At 44.5% G+C, this 23,924-nt stretch overlaps 1 protein-coding gene and 1 pseudogene across 2 annotated transcripts in view; both read right to left on the bottom strand.

Moving 5' to 3' along the window:
- The window catches only part of FANCB (FA complementation group B), a 53,637-nt gene that overhangs the window by 21,348 nt on the left and 8,365 nt on the right, over window positions 1–23,924 (bottom strand). For both annotated transcript variants that reach the window (XM_088451586.1, XM_088451587.1), the window contains exons 3-4: window positions 23,172–23,327; window positions 875–961 (exon numbers count right to left, since the gene is read on the bottom strand). In XM_088451586.1, coding sequence (XP_088307712.1) covers window positions 875–961; window positions 23,172–23,327 — 243 coding nt within the window. The remainder of the gene's footprint in view (window positions 1–874; window positions 962–23,171; window positions 23,328–23,924) is intronic.
- LOC148539188 (5S ribosomal RNA) lies at window positions 9,610–9,728 on the bottom strand (annotated as a pseudogene).

The raw sequence follows: 23,924 nt of genomic DNA, 5'->3' as shown, positions 1-23,924 counted from the left end.
TATCAATTCCTCATCACACTTGGCATCCATTCCTGTAGTCCGTTGTGTTTTTTTTCTTTATAGAACACTTGTACTCCGAGTGTCACTGTACCATTATGGTGGAACTGGAAAAGCTGATCAAGATGGCATACTTCATTCCTATTAAAATCCTTGTTCACTGGTGAGTAGACTGCATCTGATTATATCTTTCAATGAAATCTCTATGATTCACTTTTCCCATTTATTTCTACTCCTGTCTGTCAGAATCCAGACAGATTGCGGAGGTAAGTATTAAGGTCAGGGGGAGACTTTGTGTTAGTGAGAGGGTTAGAGTTAGGCACTAGTTGGGAGGGCTAGGCTGCAGCAGACGGGGTTAGGGTTAGGCTATGGGACAGGAGGGTGAGGGTAGGCACTAGGGGGAAGATTAGGGCTAGGCTGCGGAAGGGAAGGGTAAGTTTTTGGGACAGGAGGGTTAGGGTATGGCTGCGGGAGGGGTGAGTTAGGATGGGGAGAATTAGGGTAAGGGTTATAATGCCTACAAAACTCGAGATTCTGCCTGTCAGGATGCCGCTGTCTGTATTTTGACAGTCGGCATCCTGACCATCGGCATCCGTGCCCAACCTGTGGAGAGCAGTAGACTGAAGCTAAGTGAAATGGCTACAATTTCAATGATCTGTTAATCATTAAACTATTCTAACAGTTTTTATAAAAGAAACGTGTACATTCTAAGTTTAAGCAGGTTATACACTGCCAACAAATCCTGTCACACAATATACAGTCTATATACAGAGGACAGATGGGACACTGCAAGCTACATAAAATGAGTCTCTAGACAGACAGTTTTTAAATTCCTGGATATGAAGACATGATGAAAGCGTGTTTATTAAAGTCTAACCTGTAATCTGGCTTCAAGTGTCTGTATCATTCGAAAATGATTTTCTTGGAACTGATTCTCAATAACGACATCATCAATGTGGTCAGCCTGAAAGAAAGAAAAGCACAACATTGCAAACTCTATAAAGATAAAAAAATATTTTTCAAGAGAAAAAATTGTAATAATTCTAAATAAAAACCACATTACATGCTTTCACTTCACCCACTTAAAAATGAATATTAACAGTCAAGTATTTAACAATTGCAACATTCCACACAGATTACATAGACGATAGATAGATAGATAGATAGATAGATAGATAGATAGATAGATAGATAGATAGATAGATAGATATGATATACGGTTCTTTTCATTCTCTTAAGGTGCCCATACACGGTGCGATGCACCGTGTAGGGCGACTGCCGATCCGTCAGCAGACGAATCGTGCTGTCACCGCCGGCAATCATGCGGTCCCCGCAGACCGCACGATATGCCGGCTTCCCCGTCCTTCATCTGAATAGGATCGTGCATCGCATCCCACATCAGATGGTTTTGCAAGAAGATCTAGGGATGCGATGTACGACCCCGCGGGAGCGTACAGCACGATATCAGGTACGATATCGTGCCCATACACGGCACCATATAGCACCTATATCGTGCCGATCCGTCGGATCGGCACGTATATCGTGTCGTGTATGGGGGCCTTTATATATTGCCTTTTCGCAGTCAGTTGGTCACCCACACAATATCTGCAGAGATATTAAGTGACAGGCCTTATATCATATGTGCTTGAAAACTGAGACTAACAATAATCTGATTGAAATTAGCAGCATAATTATTGGTGAATCCGGATGTGAGATGAAGCTATCAGCATCTTTATGGGACCATCTTCCAATGCAGCAATGCCAGAAGAGATTCAATTTGGTCACCCATGTCTGGGTAAAAACTGGTCTGTCATCCTGTTCCTTAATTTAAGTTTGGCATAATCGTTGCATGTGAGGCCAGGAATGTGAAAGGAGCCTGTCTACCATTGACAGCCGGGAACTTCAGAGATTTGGTCTAAAACCATTATTAACAGCCTCTGGAACCATAGTTGCTACTGCACCAGTCATGGGTAAAAATGACAAAAGGTGTACAAAAGCGGTGTGTTAGCAAAAATAAAATCTGAAAATTAGATATCATAACTTGCATAATTACTAGAAAATTGATGAAAACACAAAAAGTATACTTATTATATCAAACATAAAATTACAGATTTGTCCTCATAAACCTAGCCTCAATATGCCATGCTGCGCAAGAAGCCTGGTGTGAGTGGGCACTACTTGCCAAATATCTATTTAGTCCGAAAATGCATCTTTGGCTGGGTACACTCTACACCAGGGGTCTTCAACCTTTAAGACAGTGTGGGCCACATTTAAAAATTCAACGAAGCCTGAGGGCACATAAGCTATACTGCGGTATTTAGACTCTGTGCCCCCTCCTCACACAATTATGTCCCATAACTGCCCCCTCCTACAATTTTAATTAGGTCCCAGAATGCTCCCCCTCCTCCCACAATTATAATTATGCCCCCATAACTGTCCCTCCTCCTCCTCCATTATGTCAGATAGTTGCCCCCATCCTAGTGGTCCCAGTAGTGGTGCCCATTATGCAGTGCCCCCAGTAATAGTCCCCCTATGCAGTGCCCCTTATATAGTGCCCCCAGTAGTAGTACCTCCTAAGCAGTGCCCCTAGTAGTGCTCCGGCTGTGGGTGCAGCAGCCAATGAGAGTCTGTCTGACTCTTTGGCTGCTAAAATAAACACCCCGCCCCCGGGTAGAAGACCAGGGGCCACGGGTTGAAGACCCCTGCTCTAAATGATAAATTGGCCGATTTGTTGTTCTGAGGCAAATCTGAACGACAAATCATGCATATCGTGCAGTGTGTATGCCCATTGCACGCTCCTGCAGGTCATGTGATATCGAGTGATTGGCCGTATTACATGGCCAATGACACGATATTGCATGAGGGACTGTGTAGTTTACTAAAGGATGTAACGAGTGATTGTTCAGTCATTCTTTAAATCTTCTAGTGTGTTTGGCCCCGACCATCGTCAAGATTGCCGTGTTGTCTAGTGTGTGCTCAGCCCCAGTTGCTATGCGTAGAGGCACCAGGAGACTGCACTGATTAATTTGATATGCAACACTTGTATATCTGTGTGTGACAAAGCACAACAGAACTCTGTGTGGAAAAAAACTGCGACCGCTGCATTGTATCAATGTATATTGCCATGTAACTTTGTATACAGTCGCATGCAAATATACAAGTGTCGCATATAAAATTAATCTGTGCAGTCTCCGTCTCACATTGTGTTGCAACCAAGATGCATTTTAAGCTAAAAACAATAAAAAAAGACGATCTGCGCAAGCAGAGTCACACAGAACTTTGCTTGCGCAGAGATGCTGTTTCGTGTGACTGCAGCAACAGTGTATGAGGACACATCTGTATATTAAATAGAAAAATAAAAGCTTCATATATATGCAGCCTAATAGACATTCATCGTACCACTTGCAAGGTATGTTTGTGGAGATCAAATGGCTTACGCGTTTTGTTATAGAGACTTCATCTGAAGGAAAGGCTAACATAAACAGATTTAAAACCACATTTATCAATTTATCTCAAGTCTGGTGCATTCAGTACGGTGGTGAACAATTTAATTGATAGCTATATCAGTTGTATTAGTATTTTAACCTACATAATTCAAAATACCTCATGGGTTATTGATTTAATTATCAATGTATAAAATTGCATTTACAGTAATAGTCTGCCAAATAGGTGGTAAAGCCTGATAATATTTTTTGTTTAGTGATAAGGGCGATGTGATAAGATACAGCCCTACTACTATACAGTGCTTAATTATATATCAATATACTGTACATACTATGTTTATAATGACATAGTATAGGATGCCATACAGTAAGCAAAGCAAGGTTTCTGCACTATAAGACAAATCATAATGCCTATCATTTCATTAGACCTGGTATATACATCTACCCCTCACCTGATTATTTCTAAAATTTTGGCTCTGATTGGGATGAATAGAAGCTTTCTTTCACCCTATGGATTCTGGTAATCCTTAAAAGGAACAGTCTTCATTAGGAGATCTTTGATGTGCAGTTTGTAAACTGAATGATGAACTAAAAGCCGGGATGTAGTCGGCATTCTGGCGTGCAGGATGCCAACGGTCTAAATAGCGGCGCCAAAATCCCGACAGGTCGGGATCCCGGGCACCAGTATCCCGACCGTCGGCATCCCGAAGGGTAAGTATCGGGGTGTAGGAGGAGCTTAGCGTTAGGTAGCGGGGTTAGGTTTAGGCATTAGGGGAAGGGTTAGGCACTGTGGAGGGAGGGTTAGGGTGCGGGGAGGAGGAGGTTAGGTTTATTCACTAGGGGGGGAGGTTATGTTTAGTCACTAAAGGGGGGGGGTTAGGTTTAGGCACCGGGGAGGAGGTCTTAGGGTTAGGGTGCGGGGAGGAGGAGGTTAGGTTTATTCACTAGGGGGGAGGTTAGGTTTAGGCACTAGGAAGAGGGGGGGGGTTAGGTTTAGGCACCGGGGAGGGAGGGTTAGGGTAGGGAAAATACGTACCTTGCGTTCCCTATGGGTGTCGGGATTCTGGCTGTCGGGAAGCTGCTGTCGGTATTCTTCACAGCGGCATCCCGACACCCGGAATATCATACCCGACCCCTAAAAGCCAGCCCATTGCAACGCACCTGATTCTAAACCAATGGATTTAAAACCGCCATCTCAACTTTTATACAAGTAAACTTGCATCATTACCACGCAGACAAGTGCACATGTACTAACTAAACAATATGTCAAAGTATATCTGAGAGTCATAGTTAGCGTTCCCGCTAGGCTGTTTCAGCGGTGCGCTGCACCCTGCCCTATTTCTGAAGGGCAGAAAGCACCCTGCCCTCCAGCGCAGCGCCCCGCTGAAAGAGCCTGCTTTTCGGTCCTCCACCCACGGGTCACAATGTCCCGCAGGTGGGGAAAACAGCAGAGCAGCGGTCACCGCCGGTGAATAGATGCTGGGTGTATGCGCCCGGCATCTATTCACAGTGACCGCTGCGCTTGGGGACTGCCCAGCATGTCCGTAAGTGCCGGGCACGCCCCCAAGATTCACGACAAGGGGACGCGTCATAAAGATACGCACCCTTTTCATTGGCCACAACCCCCCCCAGCTCTAGGCCCGTGGTAGCATGCATGGGTGCAGCCATGTTTGTCCATATCACATGATTAGTCTCTCCCAATGGTAGTCCTGCGGTCACTCAGCTGATCCTCTGATCCAATGACCAACTGCCTAGGGGCATTTAGGTCTGACTCCAGGAACAGGAAGTTGCCTGATCAACTTCATTTCCTCATTCACTTCAAGTCTTCAGTGTTCCAGAGACTGAGTATTACTTCTTCACTCCAGACTCCCTATTGTTTTCAACTTCCAGTGTTTTCCAGCGATTGTCTCTCCAGTATGCAGTTCAGCTATTCATGCTGATTCCCGGAGTTATAAATAATTGCTCTCATGCTGAATTCAGGTGTGCTGTCCAGTTCTCTATCTGTGTTACATGCTTCAGCTGCCAAGTTGATTACCAGTATTCAGAGTTTCTCTTCTCATGCTGATTTTCTTGAGTTACATGTTCACCTCTCACATAGTTACAGAGCAAGTCTGCGATTGGATCTCTATCAATTCTCAGTGCATCCCTGGGTCTGCATTCCCTGTGTTCCCTACAGCAAGTCAGTCTAAGGATCTTCCATGTCTCCCAGAACAAGCCTGCAATTGGTTAATTTCCAGCATTTTCGGTACCACTCCATTTCCAGTGTTTCCCAGTGCCATCCCATTTCTACTAATCCCCAGTTTGTCTCCAGTGTTAACGCAGCTTTCAGTAACTTCCAGTGTTATTACATTTTCCAATATTCACAGTTTTATTTCCTAGTATTATATCCCTGTCTTCTGCCACTCCCAGGTACCTGTCCAGAGGGCCGTGACCTGCTCACTTGGTGCGGCGAAACCCAAATCTCAATAGGAGGGGTCACTGGTGAAGACCAACAAGTGGGTTTGACTCCGCGCCTCTGGGCAGGTCTAGCCAAACCTGGGTTTGGCTGCAATAATAAGACATTTTCACTGTCACCCCCGTCTGCTATTGCTCTACCACCGTAACCCCCCAGTTCTTGGCCTCAACAGAGATGTCCCTAGTGCCCGGTTGTGACACTGCGGTGTCTCTGGAACATCCTTTAGATGTTCTAGACAGACACCCTGCAGTGTGTCCTCAAGAGGCTCCAAGTCAGCGCTGCACTTAGCAGACTCCACCCCCCTCTACGTGATGTTGGGCGCTAAGCACAGGAAGCATTTAAGCCCTGTTACGCCTCTGACCATAGTTATCCTGTGTAGGACTCCTATGTGGAGCTGATGTCGTGTGTGTACCAAAAAATAAACAATCAAGAGCTTATCTGGTAATCAGGCAGTACTGCAATGGTCAGGTAACTTGAACCGATAGCACTTTCCAGGATTCCACGGGATACACCTTTAGGATCACCTTAAATGTGGGCTCTTAATTTTTTCCCCATCAAGAAGAACATATATAGTGTAGTATTGTATACAACAAATAAAAACACCACTGGACGAAAATAAATCTGCGTACCACAATGTGCGTAAAACAATACATGAACGATGTCACTCCTCTGTGCTTCAGGTCAAACTCAATAGCAGTCTGGCTTTATGTGACAACAAAATGGAAGACCGTGTCCCCTGGTCTTGTAGGAGCAGAGTCTGCATAGGCGGTTCTATATATATATATATATATATATATATATATATATATATAAAGATAAACAATCCTCCGGCACTCCTCCACGCTGTGTCTCTGGACATGCAGTCCGTTCTTGCTCCGGTGCCCTCCTTAGGAGGACAGCACCCACAACGCACAAAGCACACAGAACAAAGGCGGCACTCGGAGACTGGAATATCATGTCACACCCTCACCAGAGGGACTTTATTGCGTCTACATTTCGGGGTCTTCCGCCCCTTCCTGTTGTCCTGAGGAAGGGGCGGAAGACCCCGAAACGTAGACGCAATAAAGTCCCTCTGGTGAGGGTGTGACATGATATTCCAGTCTCCGAGTGCCGCCTTTGTTCTGTGTGCATTATATATATATATATATATATATATATATATAAAATAAGAGTTATGCTATAACATACCTTTGTGAACTCTTTTTCTTCGAGGTCCATGGGGTCCACAGCCATTACGTTGGGTATGAATCCTGGCCAAACAGTTAACACAAACGAGCTCTCTGCTCCCAGGATGCACCAGGGTTCCTCCTCATATACCCCACCCCCTGCCTCAGGTAGCCAGTATGTTACCAAGCTTAAGCAGGCGGAGACAAACAAAGGGAAAGAAAGAAGAAACCCATAACTCATGAGTCCAGACTCTCAAGAGGAGAAACTACGGAAATCCTCCCCCAGAACTACAGGTGCGTCTGGGTGGGTGTCCTGTGGACCCCATGGACCTCGAAGAAAAAGAGTTAACAAAGGTATGTTATACCATAACTCTTATTTTCTTCTTCGGAGTCCATGGGGTCCACAGCCATTACGTTGGGCATATCCCAAAGCACTAAACCTACGGGCGGGGACGCTCCTGACTCTTGGAAAAGAGGAGAACCCTACGCCGAAGGAGGCATCCTGAGAGGCAAAAGTGTCAAAGGCATAACAATTGACAAAGGTGTGGACGGAAAACCATGTGGCTGCCCTGCAGAACTATTCAGCAGAGGCACCCCAGCAGGCCGCCCACGAAGGCCCCACTGACCGTGTGGATGTACCTTTACTGAGTCTGGCACCACCAGACTAGTCTGGCCTGAGGAATCGTCATATGAATCCATCTGACCAGCGTCCGCTTATCGGCTGGCCAGCCTTATGACTGTCATACAGTAGAAAAAGGAACCTACTTCCTCATGCTATTGGCGCGATCCACATAATTATGTAGCGCACGGCCAACATCCAAGGAAAGCCTCACCTACCGAGAGGCTTGTAGTCTGCAAGCTGGGACCACAATCTCTACATTCATATAAAATCAGAATACCAATCTTGGAAGGTATTCCACCCTAGTATGAAGTACCGCTCTCTCCCGATGACTTAGTAACACGCGAAAGCGTGAAGAAAGTGCTGCTAGATCAGAGACTCTCCAGTCTGACGTGAAGAACATACTCGAGAAATCTAAACCCCTAGGGCCACATTTTCTCAGTTCACCCCGTTGAACATACAAAGTTTTAAAAACTGCAGCTAGAAGTAAGTTTCTTATCCTCTGAACTACAGAACATCCTTTCTTCAAGGCGGAGGTCTGAAGAACCATGCCGTCCAAGATGGACGAGTCAGGTCTCGATACAGGAAGAGATCCTGTATTAACAGGTCCGACCTTAGCAGAAGAGGCCACAGAGTGTCTATGGAGTGACTCTGCAGGTTGGCGAACCAGCAGCGTCCGGGTCAAGCAGGGGCCATCAGTATTACTGTTGCATATTCCTGTTAACCCTTAGAGGGAGGGATAGCGGGTGAAGCAAATACGCTAGTTTGAAGTTCTACTCTACTGCCAGAGCATCCACAAACACTGTGCCCGTACCTGGGGACCCTGTGCTTGTGACTCAAGGCCATGAGGTCTACCTCTCGAAGACCCATCCATCCACAAGGCTCTGAAATACCTGTGGATGAAGAGCCCACACTCTCTGGCGCGTATATCCTGCTGGCCTAGGAATTCCACTTCCAAATTAAAGACTCCTGGTATGAACACAACCGATCTCGCTGGAAAATGACATTCTGCCCCCTGATGGATGAGGCAGTCTACTGCGGTGGTGCTGATAGATTGCACCTAGACCAGCCTGCCCCTTTAGTATTTCCTGAGCTTGAAAAGCGCTCCTGAATACTGCCCTTAGTTCCAGGACGTTTTACGGAGACTGCTTTCATTGTCTCCCATTTTCCTTGAAACGTGTGTCGACCTATCACTGCTCCATACCCGTGGAGGCTGGTATCATCCAGGTCCAGAACGGGCGACCCTTGTTGTGACAAACGTCTTTAACGGATAGTCGCTCTTCTGGCAAGAGACAGATCGTCTGTGCTTTATTTGGAACCCCGGACGTACGCTGGGCGGGCAAATAACAGCTCCTGACAGAGAAAGACTGCCCTGAAACCGGCTTCAAATCTCCTATCAGTGGAATATTTAAAGGCGAATGCCAATGGTACTGGAAAGGGATATAAGGCCTCAATCTTTCTGGTAATATGGATTTTTCTGCCCGGAGAAACTCCATACTACGTTCCCTACAACCCCTGGTATCTCAGGTGGTCTCCCATCCAAGTACTAACTGGGCTCAATGCTGCCTAGCCATCAAGATCAAACAATCTTGGGCATGTCCAGTATGGTCTGGCTGTAGTCAGATTTGGGAGGCTTTCACAACTTTCTGGCATTAGAACACTGGAGCCTCTCCTTATACCGGCTCCACAAGCATAGCTTTGACCCCTCTGATCAGGGAGGAGACGTACTGTTGGAAGACGGTCTTCCTCTCTTTAGAGTGACTCCTGGGAGGAGACCCGTGTGTCCCCCTGAACACCAGAAGATGTACCAGAATCTGAGGGCTGGACGGAGCGTGAGACCGACCGCCTTCTGATTCTTTTGGCTGTACTAGCCTAGCTGCTTGCCATAACTGCTGGAAGGCTACTAAAGATGATGCCTGCCTCAACCACTGCCTACAGCACCTGGTATTCCCAGGTGGTCTCCCATCAAAGTACTAACCAGGACCAACACGGCATAGCTTCCAAAGTCAGATGAGATTGGGCATGTCCAGTGTGGTATGCCTGTAGGTGAAATGTCCATTCATGATGGAAATAGAGGGCATAACCATAGGGGCTGCTGCTACAGGTCACACATGCCACCAACTCAGGGGTCCCAGCCATCTGTCTTACCTTTTCATTGGACATACAAAGTTTATCCAATGTCTAGTATTAATGTGACCATCATTTTACATCCAATGTACCCACATATCTTTGTAGCGGGTTACATGAGGAGAAACAGCAGTGATAGACTTATGCTGACAAGGCAGCATAATACCGCAAATTCCATAAGTGACATGTAATGCACATGATACATAACTACATACATACATACATACACGCATATTCACTGTTCACACACACTAAGCTCTCTGGCCAACTACCAAACACCAGGTAGGACCTAAAGCTCTGTATGACCTGATAACTGGAGTGGAGGCATATATACATACATGCAACAACATTTTTTTTTTTTTTAAGTAAACTACAACCAGCCGACAAGGCTAAGTAGGACATCAAGCTCTGTATAACCTGGCCATCCACAGAGAGGCACCCAGGAAGATGAACCAAATCTCCTGAGAACATTTGCAAGTAACCTACTACAAGCGTCGGTTTACAGAAAACATACGTGTGAAGCACTCTCTAACCCCTAACCACAGTTTAGGGGTTTCAGGAAAATAAAATTTTGAACAGTAGCACATTCATGCCTAACTGACCAGTTTTGCAAAATCTACCTGTAGATTTGCATCAATCGGTACTGAATCCAAGCAACAAAAGTTGGTAGGATTCCAATGTTATGCACTTTCCTGGGAACAAGGCATACTCAGGGATAGCCAACTTCCCTCCCTCCCCCCCCCCCCAATCAGTACTGAACTCAGCTGAGTCTTCCTAATTAGGAGAGAGGGGGGATGGGCAACCCAGCCCTACCAGTATATGTGAATTACAATATAGCCCATGTAGCCTACAGCTGGGTCCAATGTAATGTGTTCATCTTCACACATAGGACCTCATTCAGAGTCGGTCGAAGCGGCCGCACGGTCGTACGCCACCGATGTTCGCTATACTGCGCATGCGTAAAGTTCGCAATGCGCGTGCGCAAACTAGCCGCTACGATCAGAAATTTCTCTCTCCTTGAACACAGTCAGGTCGGTAGTTTGAGTGACAGATTGAGGAGTTTGTGGGTGGTAACAGGGGAAGGTGCTTGAAAACGGGGTAGTGGAGATCCGAACGCAGGCGTGCCTAATTATGCGAACGGCGTTTTATGGGAGTGCATACGGTTTATGGGAGTGCATAATTAACAAAGTAGCGTCATGGCACATGTGACATGGGAGGTTTTTACACTGACATGATCGTAGAGCTTAAGAGAAGGGATGGTCAACCTTAAGGTCTACGACCAGTTCCGATGGTTCCCGATGGTCTCGATTAATCCTTATATGCCCAGAGATGACGTGCAATGCGTACGAGAAGGGGGCGTATTTTTTTTTAATTCCGGCCGCTTCCTCCCCTTGGTCGGCCAGCTACCGATCTTAGGGACGCAACTTGCGAGGGAATCATTTGCATATCCGGCCCCTTTTCCCGTACGACCGTTTCGACCGACTCTGAATGAGGTCCATAGTCTTTTCAGAAACAAAGGCAGCATAACTCAGCAAAACTTAACGCATTTAAGCAGTACGTTTGCCATAGGCTCTTAATCAAAAAGCACAGCAGCTTAGTAGGATATTTGAGACTGTTCAACCTGCCGTAAGCAAGGTATTTTGGTCCATAATCTGGGAAAAAGAAACCCAAGGGAGTTCCTATCCAGAAGCTGGGAGGTTTGTCTACTTAACACAATAACCACATAATTCAGATTGTATGAAATCCTGTAGGGAAAATCCCCCCAGCACAGGGACCTTAGCCGCCTGTCCTTCAGACTCTGAGACATAATAATGACAAGTTCTGAGTACACACGTGATTTTGTTTCACCCTAATTACCCACACACCCGTAGGAAAGGGTTTAAGGGAAAAGACAGTGATAATTTACAGGAGTCACAGTTCTTTTTACATAAGAAACAGTATCCATAAAACAACAATCACATGTCATGCATAAACACTCTGCGAGTCATATGCATATAAGCTCTCACTACCACAATCAGCCTAGGCTTAGGTAGGATAGAGCCCTCTAAAAACCTGAACCAGCAGTAGGAAAGCTATACAGGGAGACTGCCCAGCGTCCTGAAGGAGCAGCGTTCAGAGAGCAACTGACATACACTCTGGCTGCCCTATGGAGGCTGGGAGCGGCAACTCACCATCACTGCGCCAGAGGATTGAACTAGTGTGTGGATTGGGGAAGGGGCCGTCGGGGAAGCGCACCTCCCCTATGTTGCTTGGACCCCCTATCCCAGCGGTCTAGTGTAGGAAACAAGCTGTATGCCTCCCGACCGCAGCTTAACCTGTAGAAAAAGGTTAAGGGGAAAGACAGTGATAGTTTACAGGAGTCACAGTTCTTTTTACATAAGAAACAGTATCCACAAAACAACAATCACATGTCATGCATAAACACTCTGCGAGTCATATGCATATAAGCTCTCACTACCACAATCAGCCTGAGCTTAGGTAGGATAGAGCCCTGTAAAAACCTAGACCAGCAGTAGGCAAGGTATACAGGGAGACTGCCCAACGTCCTCTCTTGTAGGAGCAGCGTTCAGAGAGCAACTGACATACACTCTGGATGCCTTATATGGAGGCTGGGAAGAACAATCCACAATCAACTGTGCCAGAGAACTGAACTAGCGTGTGGATTGGGGGAGGGCCGCCGGGGAAGCGTACCTCCCCTATGCTGCGTGGACCTGCTCGGTAAACTGACCTGGCCGCCACCACAAGCCCCGGCTGGTCAGGAACATCAAATCCCGGCAGACTAGGCTAGGAGAACAAGCCATATGCCTAATGACTGCAGCGCGCCTCCGGCCAGTCTCACTGCCGGAGGCCGGACCGCCACGTGGTCCCGGCATCAGCGGCCGCCGCGACCACCTGCTTACCTGCCATCGCCTTGATCCGGTTGCGGTCCAGAGCCAGAAAGCCCCTGCCGAATCCCCGGCCAAGGACCTGCCGAGGCTAGCGGCGCCGGAGGAGGTAGTTGTAGCGCGTAGCCGGTGCGCCTCCAATCAGGCGCGAGGCTGCTTCCAGGACAGCTCAGACCACCTGCTTAGATAGAGAGTAAAACTCTTCTTTTTTTTTTGTTACTCGTCTGCAGGACTGCTCCAGCAGTCTCACTGTCTATGTGGTGAACACACCAAACAGGAAGAACTGGCTACCTGAGGCAGGGGGTGGGGGTATATGAGGAGGAACCCCGGTGCATCCTGGGAGCAGAGAGCTCGTTTGTGTTAACTGTTTGATGACCGGGATTCATACCCAACGTAATGGCTGTGGACCCCATGGACCCCGAAGAAGAAATATATATATATATATCAAGAAATAGATGGGTGCAGCGCCACTACCTGTGTAACTTATTGAGTGAACCAAATAAATTGTATAGTGTATAGCAACTTGGCCTATTAGTGTTTCGGCGTCTGCTCTGAGTCAATAGTGTAATACCAGTGTGAGTATTATTAGAAACAGTGAAAAAAGGGAATTGACAATCAGGCGACTAGTTTGCTAGATGTGTAAAATCACACACAGTGAAAGATACAATGTAGAACAGATGAGTTATTGGTTTCAAAATGCGATTAAGTCTGATTGTACCTCAGAACATATAGGAGAGCGTTTTCCACGCTGAATAATAAATAAATATATCAAACCAATAAATAACAAAGTGCTAGTGCAAGATATTGTAAATCTGATTAAAACTCAGAATATATAAAAAGATGTTTATATCAAGTCGATATGTGACAAAGTGCTAGTGCCAAGTATGATAAAAATTATAACAATTTATTGAAAAACATAAAAAATAATAAATAAATGAATATGACCATGAAACTTCCGCCCAACACATCTATTAAGTAAGGGCGGAAGTGGCACGTCGCGCTCTGGAGCTGAATAATAGAAGGGTTGGCGGAAATTACGTAGCCCACCTCCGAACACGTTAACACGTGGTGGGCGGAAGTGATGTGTTCAGCTCTGAACATGAGGAATAATACGGAAGTGACTGATCGCGCGCTATGGATCAACACAGCTGCCGGGAACGGATGTGACGCTTCAAGTAAGGGCGGATGCCAGTTTACAAAGGGCGGAAGTGGACCTTAGAAGATCGCCGTTTGACTATTTACAAAAAGTATTTCTTTATGGGAAACCTTATAACATAAACTAGTATAAACGATGGTTTGCTGAATTATGAAATCGCTTGGTTTTGAGGTCTCCCTAAGACACAGGAAGTAAGGTGAACACCTGACTCCCATTTGAACTCAGTGTGGCATAAATACAGGATCACCACACTAAGACAATATCCCCTTGATGAAGTCATAGAGAGGAAACGCGTTGGGCCTTTTGGCTGCCTCATGCACTGTGGAGAACTACCTCTCTCCTCCTACCAGATAAGCTGCTTAAAAATATAAACTTTCCTCTACTTTGTTTTTATCTATTTATTTTTTACTGCCAGTCATTGTTTTCATGGTCATATTCATTTATTTATTATTTTTTATGTTTTTCAATAAATTGTTATAATTTTTATCATACTTGGCACTAGCACTTTGTCACATATCGACTTGATATAAACATCTTTTTATATATTCTGAGTTTTAATCAGATTTACAATATCTTGCACTAGCACTTTGTTATTTATTGGTTTGTTATAAAGAGTTCAATATAAATATTTTTTTAGATATATTCTGAGTTTTAACCAGACTTATCATATCTTGCACTAGCACTTTGTTATTTATTGGTTTGATATATTTATTTATTATTCAGCGTGGAAAACGCTCTCCTATATGTTCTGAGGTACAATCAGACTTAATCGCATTTTGAAACCAATAACTCATCTGTTCTACATTGTATCTTTCAATGTGTGTGATTTTACACATCTAGCAAACTAGTCGCCTGATTGTCAATTCCCTTTTTTCACAATATATATATATATATATATATATATATATATATTAATTAGAGATGTGTGGGTTCGATTTTATTCGGTTCTTATTGTCAAATTGGCGCAAGCTCGGATTTACCTTATTGGCTACCCAGAGTGCCAGTAGTCTTTTGTGCATACATATGCAATGTGTTAACATGAATGCAGTATTTTCTTCTTCGGTTACAAAACAAAAATGTCTTTAATATACAGTATGATGTTTGCGTATCATCTATTGACAATGTTCCACTGTCAACTTATTTCTTTTCTTAATTTGATGATCCGTGGATGATTCATTTATAATTGTGGATGATACATTTTAATGAGCACCTGTTTGTATGTATAATAAAAGGCTGGCGAAAACAAACGTCCGTATTCAGGGTCTCATTCAGACCCGCTCGCGAGCGCAGGACGCTCGCAAGCGGGTCGATGGCACCCAAATGCACATGCGCACGATGGAGGCTGCTCCGTCATGCGCATGCGCGAGACCCGGCGACCGACGGGGAAGCCGTCGCTCGGGGTCTCGCACCAAAGGGGGCGTGCTGTCGATGGTGGGCGTGCCTGCCCAGACGGAGGCGTTCCCATGGGAACGCCTACTGTCTGGGTCCGGCCCCACTGACATCACTAGTGATGATAGAGCCAAAATCACTCCAGGGCTTGCGGCAGCAAGACCCTACTGCAGGGTCTCGTCGCAAGCCCGATGGTCGCGATGGTCTTGACCATCGTGCGAGCTATGCGAGCGTCCAGGAGGACGCACCAAAAAAAACAGAACGCCCTGATTCAGAGCGGGCGCTCGTTCAGAGCGTCCGGTTCTGAATCAGGCCCTCAATTAGGCCTGTCGGAAAAGTAACTCCGTATTCACTTCCATCCGCTTTTCGCGTACGCGGAAAGTCAATGCAATGTAGTAGGCGAAAAAAAGATTTGCCTCTGAACAGCAGGAGAAAAGAAGTGCAAAATTTTTGTTTTGGGGTGCAAAGGTGGGGAAACCACTCAGAACCCTTGGGACAGCCCCCAATGGACAATTGTGTCCAAAAATTCCTGAAAAAAAACTTAATATCCCAAAAAAGTACTTGGAATTTAGAAGCGAAAAAGTACAATGTGGGGGGACATAAGGTTCTGGGGGTGCTCAATTGTCAATTGTTTTGGGGATTGCAGGTGCTTTTTTGGGGGGAGGAGTTTCACTTTTTTTTAAACTTCACTTTAGAGACATTAAAAGATGCTAGCACCCATTTTCAGGTACCCCAAATGTGACAGGGCTACTTATTTTCACAAAAATACTGCTTTATGCCATTCTTCACCACTTGTGCAAAGACGCTAATTAGAGGCAATTGCACCAACTTAAGTACCCCAAACAGTTTAATTAGGGCTAATCGGGCACTATTACATTGATCCCCAATGATTCTGCATTGTTTTGGGGGGTCAGACTGATTTCCCCGATTCTGAAACCACTTTCCGCCTATTCTTACTTCGCGTGTTGCTGTTTTCGCATCTTTTGGAATTGAATATGGCGAATAGCGGGGACGCGCACGACAAGTTTCTGCGGTGAAAAGACGCGATGTAGGTGAAAAGTCCAGCAGGCAAAACTTTATCGCGGGTGCGAATAACGCCCATATACTGAAGACTGCTGTCTTAAGATGGGAACACTAGACGATATATTTCGCCCCATCCGGCAGATCGGCCCAGCATATCATCCACATCGGCAAGTGTGTACTCACTATGGGCGACAATGCGCTCTCCCGTCGTTAATCGATTCTACATACTGCTCAATCTGTCACTTTGATGAACAATCCCATGCTTGTAGATGCAGCTGGTGAACGACATATCGTGCGGTATCAAACAACCGCACGATATGCCATTCATTGCATTATGCATTGGCCGGGTATACACATTGCACAAGTGCGTGTAACAGGAACAACTTATCTTTCACATTATCTGTTTCTTAATTTATCAATAAAGAAAAATAACTAGTTTTCAGCAAATATATCTAACATATATTATTAAAATTCAAGTAAATATTCATACAAAATGAAAATATTGTAAAATTGGGCCAGTTTTGAAGCTAAAAATGACCCCGACATTAAGCAGTTCATGTTAATGTTATAATTACATAGAATGTGGAAATACATGTTTGCTTTACCACATACAATGTAATTATGTCCCCATTACACCTGTACATCATATTCTTTGTTTCTGTGTTTGTCCTTCACACTACACTGAACGCATTACATTACAGGTAACAGACATAAAAGATGGGACAATGCTTACTCTGGAAATAAAGTAGATTATCCAATTCCTAGTTATCTAATTCAACCAGCCCACAGGCATTGCTGCTAAACTACAGTAACTTGAGGAGAGGAAGCTCAGGAGACATTATCTAATCCTGGGTACACACTGGCAGATATATTGGCTGATTAATTGACCATCCAATATATCTTGTGTGCGTCGCCCAGTGTGTACCAACAATATTTTCTGTGAATGATGTCGTTCACAGACATATCGCGTTGGCTGTGCTGCTGCTACTGTAACTCTTCCATGATATCATTAGTTTAACAGAATATTAGTATTGTGAAGTTTGGTTTAGATGGCAAATTGATAGTACCGTATATACTCGAGTATAAGCCGACTTTTTCAGCACATTTTTCAGCTACACACTGCCAAACACACAGCCGCCGGAGCTGGCAGCTGCGTGTTTGGTGTTATCGGCAGCCGCTGAGAGTCTGTCAGACTCTCAGCGGCTGCTGCTACTCCCACAGTGGGTAATGGGAGACACGTCGTTATGACGACGTCTCTCCCATGCAAAGCGGCTGGAGGAGCGGATAGCGGCGGGACCAGGAGCGGGAGTTTCAGGTAAGTAATTATTTTTTTTTATTCTTATCACGTCTCTCTCTACTGGGGGGGGGGGGGGGAGACTACAGGGGGCGTTTACTACAGGGGGCACTACAAGGGGGCGATTACTACAGGGGGCACTACCAGGGGACGATTACTACAGGGGGCACTAAAAGGGGGGGATTACCACTGGGGGAACTACCAGGGGGGGATTACTACAGGGGGCACTATAAGGGGTGATTACCACTGGGGGTACTACTAGGGGGGGATTACTACTGGGGGCACTAAAAGGGGGGGGGATTACCACTGGAGGCACTGAAAGGGGGGATTACTACTGGGTGCACTACCAGGAGGGATTACTACTGGGGGCACAACCAGGGGGAATACCTACTGGGGGCACTACCAGCTGCTGCCATTTCCCACACTAGGCTTATACTCGAGTCAATAAGTTTTCCCAGTTTTTGGGGGTAAAGGTAGGTACCTTGGCTTATATTCGGGTCGGCTTATACTCGAGTATATACGGTACATGGTTTTCAGATGGTCTCTGAAAATCAGTAAAGTAGCGGTTGTAGATATACTATGCAATGTAGTGTTTAGTCTATATAGCAGGTGTTTTTTTGTTAGTACCTGCAAACACAAAGGCCAAGATTCATACACTAATGATAATATTATTCCTTATGACACAATTCCCATTTGAAAATACACAAATTGTTTTTATGAAGAGCTCCTCCTATTCAGGCATTTACCTTCACTTACAGTAACACATTCTGGGACAAATGTATTAAGCACACAGTCATCTCTGGTCTATGAGAGCTGTTGTATGGCTGTTTATCGTTGCAAAGCAGAAATCTTTAGCACCAGAATGTGCTAATGTCACATTTGACGTAGTGTGGAGTGTAAAATTCCCCCTCCGGCGATCCCAGCGCCTCCTGTATCACAGCAGTGATGTACTGATGAGATGTGCTCAACAGCTTGTGGTTCCAATGAGCATGTGTAACAACAGAAGGCACACATCAGGATGAACTATAGTATAAGTTATAACAGAGGGTACAGTCTGAGGGTACTGAGTGATGTATGAGAAAGTCATATATGGCAGAGGGTAAAGGTCTGATAATGCAGGTTAATGTAAGACAATTCCTTAAAAGAAATCTATTGATGCCATTCTCTTACTTATAGGAAGATCCTCCTACTACGGTGTGAAAACTATGGACTAAACTGTCAATCAAAGTTTAGAATAAATGGTTTGTCATAGGAAGCTCTTATCCTCACCACTTATGGCTTGCTCAACCAACAGCATACAATGCAGTGCACACACTATAAGTGCCTGAGAGGTTGGCAACTGCACAAATATTTGACTATATGGGATTTGGATATGCTTTTCATCACTTAATAAAATCTGCAACAACATCGCCACCATCGGAGGCCATGGTGGTGGAGATAAGTAAACATCTGCCTCCAAACATTGGAGAAATTGCTGATTTCTCCACTGTATTCTATTTTTTATATATATTTGACAATAAAATTTGCTTTGCTACTTTCCGTCGATATTCCGATTTGGAGCGTACTGTAGTTTATTATATTTGCTTCTCTATCACTGAATACTGAAAGAGACATGTGACACATCACTACTCTGCAAGCGGCAGATTCAATTAACCACCAAATGTGCCTATTTCTGATTATTACCATAAGAAAACCTTTTGTATTCAACTCTATGGCATGTGAGTAAAAAAACGCAAGGCTTTCCTGCAGTTATATCCCGCTAATTGATTCTGTACCCAAATGTGTGTGATTTCACTGGACTAAATAATGTAAAAACACATTTGACGGGATATTCTGTATAAACACTTTATTCTCCACTGAAAACATGTGTGTTAACAAATGTCGGAGCTACATTTGAGCCCATGGCGCAGCCCTGTAGCTGTGAAATATACTCCCACATTAAAATAAAAATAATTTCTCGTTAGGGTTTACTCCTATAAAGTTAGAAAACAGGCTAGGTTAGGTCCACTATATTTAGGATTAGGGTGGTGTCACTGGATTTTTATGCACATTCAGGAGTGTATACAGTAACGGAGTAACAGGTAAGTCCACCATTAGCGCCTTCATTGTGGTTTTATCAATAATTGATTGATCACAAGCCTGACTCAGAACGTGATCTATTTCTTTCTTGTACAAAGATGTCGGGTCCCCACTCAATTTATTGTATATCGCTGTATCCCCTAATTGCCTATAGATAACCTGTATTATGTATTTGTCTCTGTCCTGTAGCACAATAGCGCCTCCTTTATTCGCTGGTCTAATTATAAGAGCTTCACATTTATTTAGATGTTTCAGGGCTAGATGTCCTGCTTTGGAAAAATTCGAATGGTCATGTTGTTTTCTTTGTTTCATACAGTCAGCGTATTTTGTCGAGTAGGGAAGGGGGAGAGAGGGGAAGGCGATACACATTTTTACTAAATAAGTGATTCCTATATTTTAATTGATTTTCCTATTAAAAGTTATATTTTATTGAGGTGTGCCCCTATACATAGGAGTTATTTTTTCCTTTTTTTGTATATTTCATAGCGTCAGCCACCGATATATATATATATATATATATATATATGCCCCCAATTGTAAGTCCTCTGGGAAAGAAGATACAATGTAGGGGTTTGGTATAAAATATCTACATGAAAAAAGATAGAAAATGTCTTGAAAGAGCCCACATGGTAGACAGTCAATAGGTCGACAGGGACCAAAGGTCGATATGATCAAAATGGCGACACAAAAATGGACGACGCATTTTATTTTTTTCTAACCCTAATCTTCACCCTAACCCTTCCCTTGGTGCCTAACCATCCCTCCTGGTGCCTAACCCTAACTGTCCCTTCTAGAGCCTAACCCTAACCCTCTGGTAAGTGCCTAACCCACCAAAAAAAAGTGTTGATCATTTTGTGTCAACCATTTTAGTGTTGACCTTTTGACCTTGTCAAGCTTTTGTACCTGTCTATCTTCTCCCATGTCGACCTTTTGTCCCTGTCAATCTATTGACTGTCTATCTAGACATTGTCGACCTTTTTAATATAGATGTATTGATTAGAACCCAAAATGTAGATACAGTACATCTTAGTGTTCATTCTAGCACCCTGCACCTGTCACAACCCCTGCAGTTCCTCTTTCCTTCCTGTGGTGTCGCTCTCTTCTCTGGTGCTTCTAGCACACTCAGCTGAAGCAACAAACTTCTGATATACAGAACAGCATGTGCTAGATGCACCACAGCAGAGAGCGACGCTCCATACAGGAAAGCGGAACTGTACTGGTTGTGGCAGGTGCAGGGTGCTAAAATGAACACTACATCCGGCTGGACTTGCTTACTATTGGGCTGATAGTGTGTGTGCTGATGGCCTTCCAGAGGAGTGCACAGCATAAGGAATGGATGTGTGACTGCACAGACACCACACCCTGGCAGGGTTTGCTACTACAGCAACAGCAGGCGTGTGTACAGCCAGCTGGGGTGTGGCCCTGCAAATCAATAGAAAGCTCTCGTTCTGCGCAATCAATTTCCCCCATCAATAATCCACCTCAGATGAAGCTATAGAGACACCAAGTCCTAGTGGCCACTCTCTCTGCCTCCACCAAAATCTAAGCAGCATGCCTTTGTTCATGATTAGGGCTAGATACAAAGTTCCTGCAACAATTTCTATATTCTCTTCAAGTGCATCAAAGCAGTGAGCTCACAATAACTGCAGGTTTGATGTCTACAGAATGTCACGATCCGGTGCAAGTGTTCCTCCGGAGGGCGGTGAGCCGGGAGGTTCGGGTGACTAGGGGAGTGACTGGACTAGGTCTCCTAGTTGCGGCCGAACCCAGGTTTGGCTAGACCTGCCCAGAGGCGCGGAGTCTAACTCGGTGGTTTTCTCCAGTGACCCCTCCAATTGGGATTTGGTTTTCCGCTGCACCAAGTGAGCAGGTCGCGGCACTCTGGACAAGTACCTGGGAATGGCAGAAGACCGGACACTATATTACATGAAGTTATTGCTAGAACACTGGAGATAAACTGGAACACAATTAGAAATCCTGATCACCGGCTTGCATGACATTACTGAGAAATGTACTAAGAATCGCTGAGAAAACCAGGAACTGATAAGCACAGCAGCTCAGGGAGATGTGGACACTGGCAGGTACTGGAGTTTGCTAAATATGCAGGTGCTGGCTGCACAGACAAACACAGAGCAGAATGGACAAAGGCTTATTCTGGGAAAACTAGAAATGCTGGTGCTGGCTGCACAGACAAACACAGAGCAGAGTGGACATGGGCTGATACTGGGAAAACTAGAAATGCTGGTGCTGGCTGCACAGACAAACACAAAGCAGAGTGGACAAGGGCTGATCCTGGGAAAACTAGAAATGCTGACTTAAGCTGCATACACACACAACGATTGAGTTAATGAACGATTTTAGTAAACGATTTTCTACCTTGAAAAAATGAACTAAAATCGTTTACTAAAGTTGTTTGCTATGGTCATTTAAATGTAATGAACGATTTTTATGAACTACAAACGATTTTTGCATATTAACTTAATGGAAATCGTTGAGTTGACAAGTCTGACTGAACTACAAACGTGAACGCGCATGAACAATAATCGTTCATCGTTTGACTCAGAATGTGAACGATTTTGTTAAACGATAATCGTTCAAAAAATCGTTGTGTGTGTATGCACCTTTACACAGACAAACACAGAGCAGGCTGGACACATGCATATACTGGGAATAATTACAAATGCAGGTGCAGATATACACAGACAAACACAGAGCTGTAGGCAGCTGGGAGCTAATTAGTACTAGCAGGTAATCTGACACCTCAGTAGCACATATACAAAGACACACAAACATAGAAAAACATGGTTACTAGGAGAGAACTAACTCTCAGACTGAGAATAGCAAGGAAGCTAATGCTGGAGACTTTAGAGAATTGTGAGCAGGCTGAAGCAACACACAGGCACAGGAACAAAGAAGTTGTCAGCAGCTTCCTGTTCCTGGAGCCAGACTAAAATACTCCTGGGTAGCTGATCATTGGATCAGAGGATCAGCTGAGCGACCACAGGACTATCACTGGGAGAGACTACTCAGGTGATATGAGCCAACATGGCTGCGCCCATGTCCGGCACCCCGGAAACCAGGATGCATGCATGGAAGCCCTAGCGGACCCCAAGGAGAATACTCAGTCACCACTCACCTCCACTCCCAGCGTCTGGACACCTAAGCCCAAGGACACCAGCGCAGAGGTGAGTAGCGGCCGATCCTAGGCAGCATCCTGACACAGAATATGTATATGAATATGCCCACCTGGTCCAGACAGCCATAATACATAAAAAAATAACTGATAGCACCCAACTTTTCTTTGGGCTACTGTAAAGGTCCTTCTGACCGCTACAGATGACTGACTGGCACGTGAATTAAAAGTTATTTCGTCCATGCTGATAATCTGGGGATTTATAAACAGTGGAACACAGGTCTACAGAAAATAAAAGTAATAGACTAAAATTTATATATATATATATAAAAAAATCTGTATTTAACCCAATACATGGTTATCAGCATGTAAACAGACATTAATAATTGATAGTTTTGTACTCACTGGATAGTCAATATTCCCGCAGTCAGTTAGTCTGAATGGCTTCTGGCCAGCAGGATTGCCTGGATCATCGTTGAACAGTAGCAGTATTTGATCAGATCCTCTGCCAACAAAATCGTCAACCAGTATATTTTCGACTTGCTGCCATGTTGCAGCTGTCTGTAAAGGGAGATATATGCATTCCATTAATTTGTTTTCTTTACAAATTTCTCTATCCTTCCCCTGACATAATACTGATATATACCATAATATCTGTTTATTAGACATTGTGTATATATATATTATATATAATTATATTAAATCAACAAACATGCCAAGCACAAACTTTTTCATTGTATGGATGTGTGTATGCATGTATACATATTACACACACATCTGAATCCAAATGCCCCCATTCTCTGCTCTGCACTGGCAGTAATTTCTCTGCATCCAAAAATAACAAAGTAATTGTATTTGCACCGCTTACATCACAACATGGTGTGTCTAGGTACAAATGTTCACCCTTTAGCTGGATTTGCTCCTAAATATATGAGAGTGAAGCTAATGGTGGACAGCTGGGTTATCATCCTCCATGGATGTCGCAGAATATTATTGCAAAGTTTTATGGGATAACTCCCCTCCAAAGATGGGTCCACATACATCTATCCTCAAATCGCACCAAATAGTCCCGTCAGACTTTGCAACTTAGCCGCGCCAAGAATCTCACAAGAGACAATTCACAAAATGTGCATCTTATTCACATCACTAATGAGACAA

Source organism: Taudactylus pleione, unplaced genomic scaffold, assembly GCF_031769625.1.
Source record: "Taudactylus pleione unplaced genomic scaffold, aTauple2 ptg000026l, whole genome shotgun sequence".
NCBI lineage: Eukaryota > Metazoa > Chordata > Amphibia > Anura > Myobatrachidae > Taudactylus > Taudactylus pleione.
This window is presented reverse-complemented; position numbering and strand designations above follow the sequence as displayed.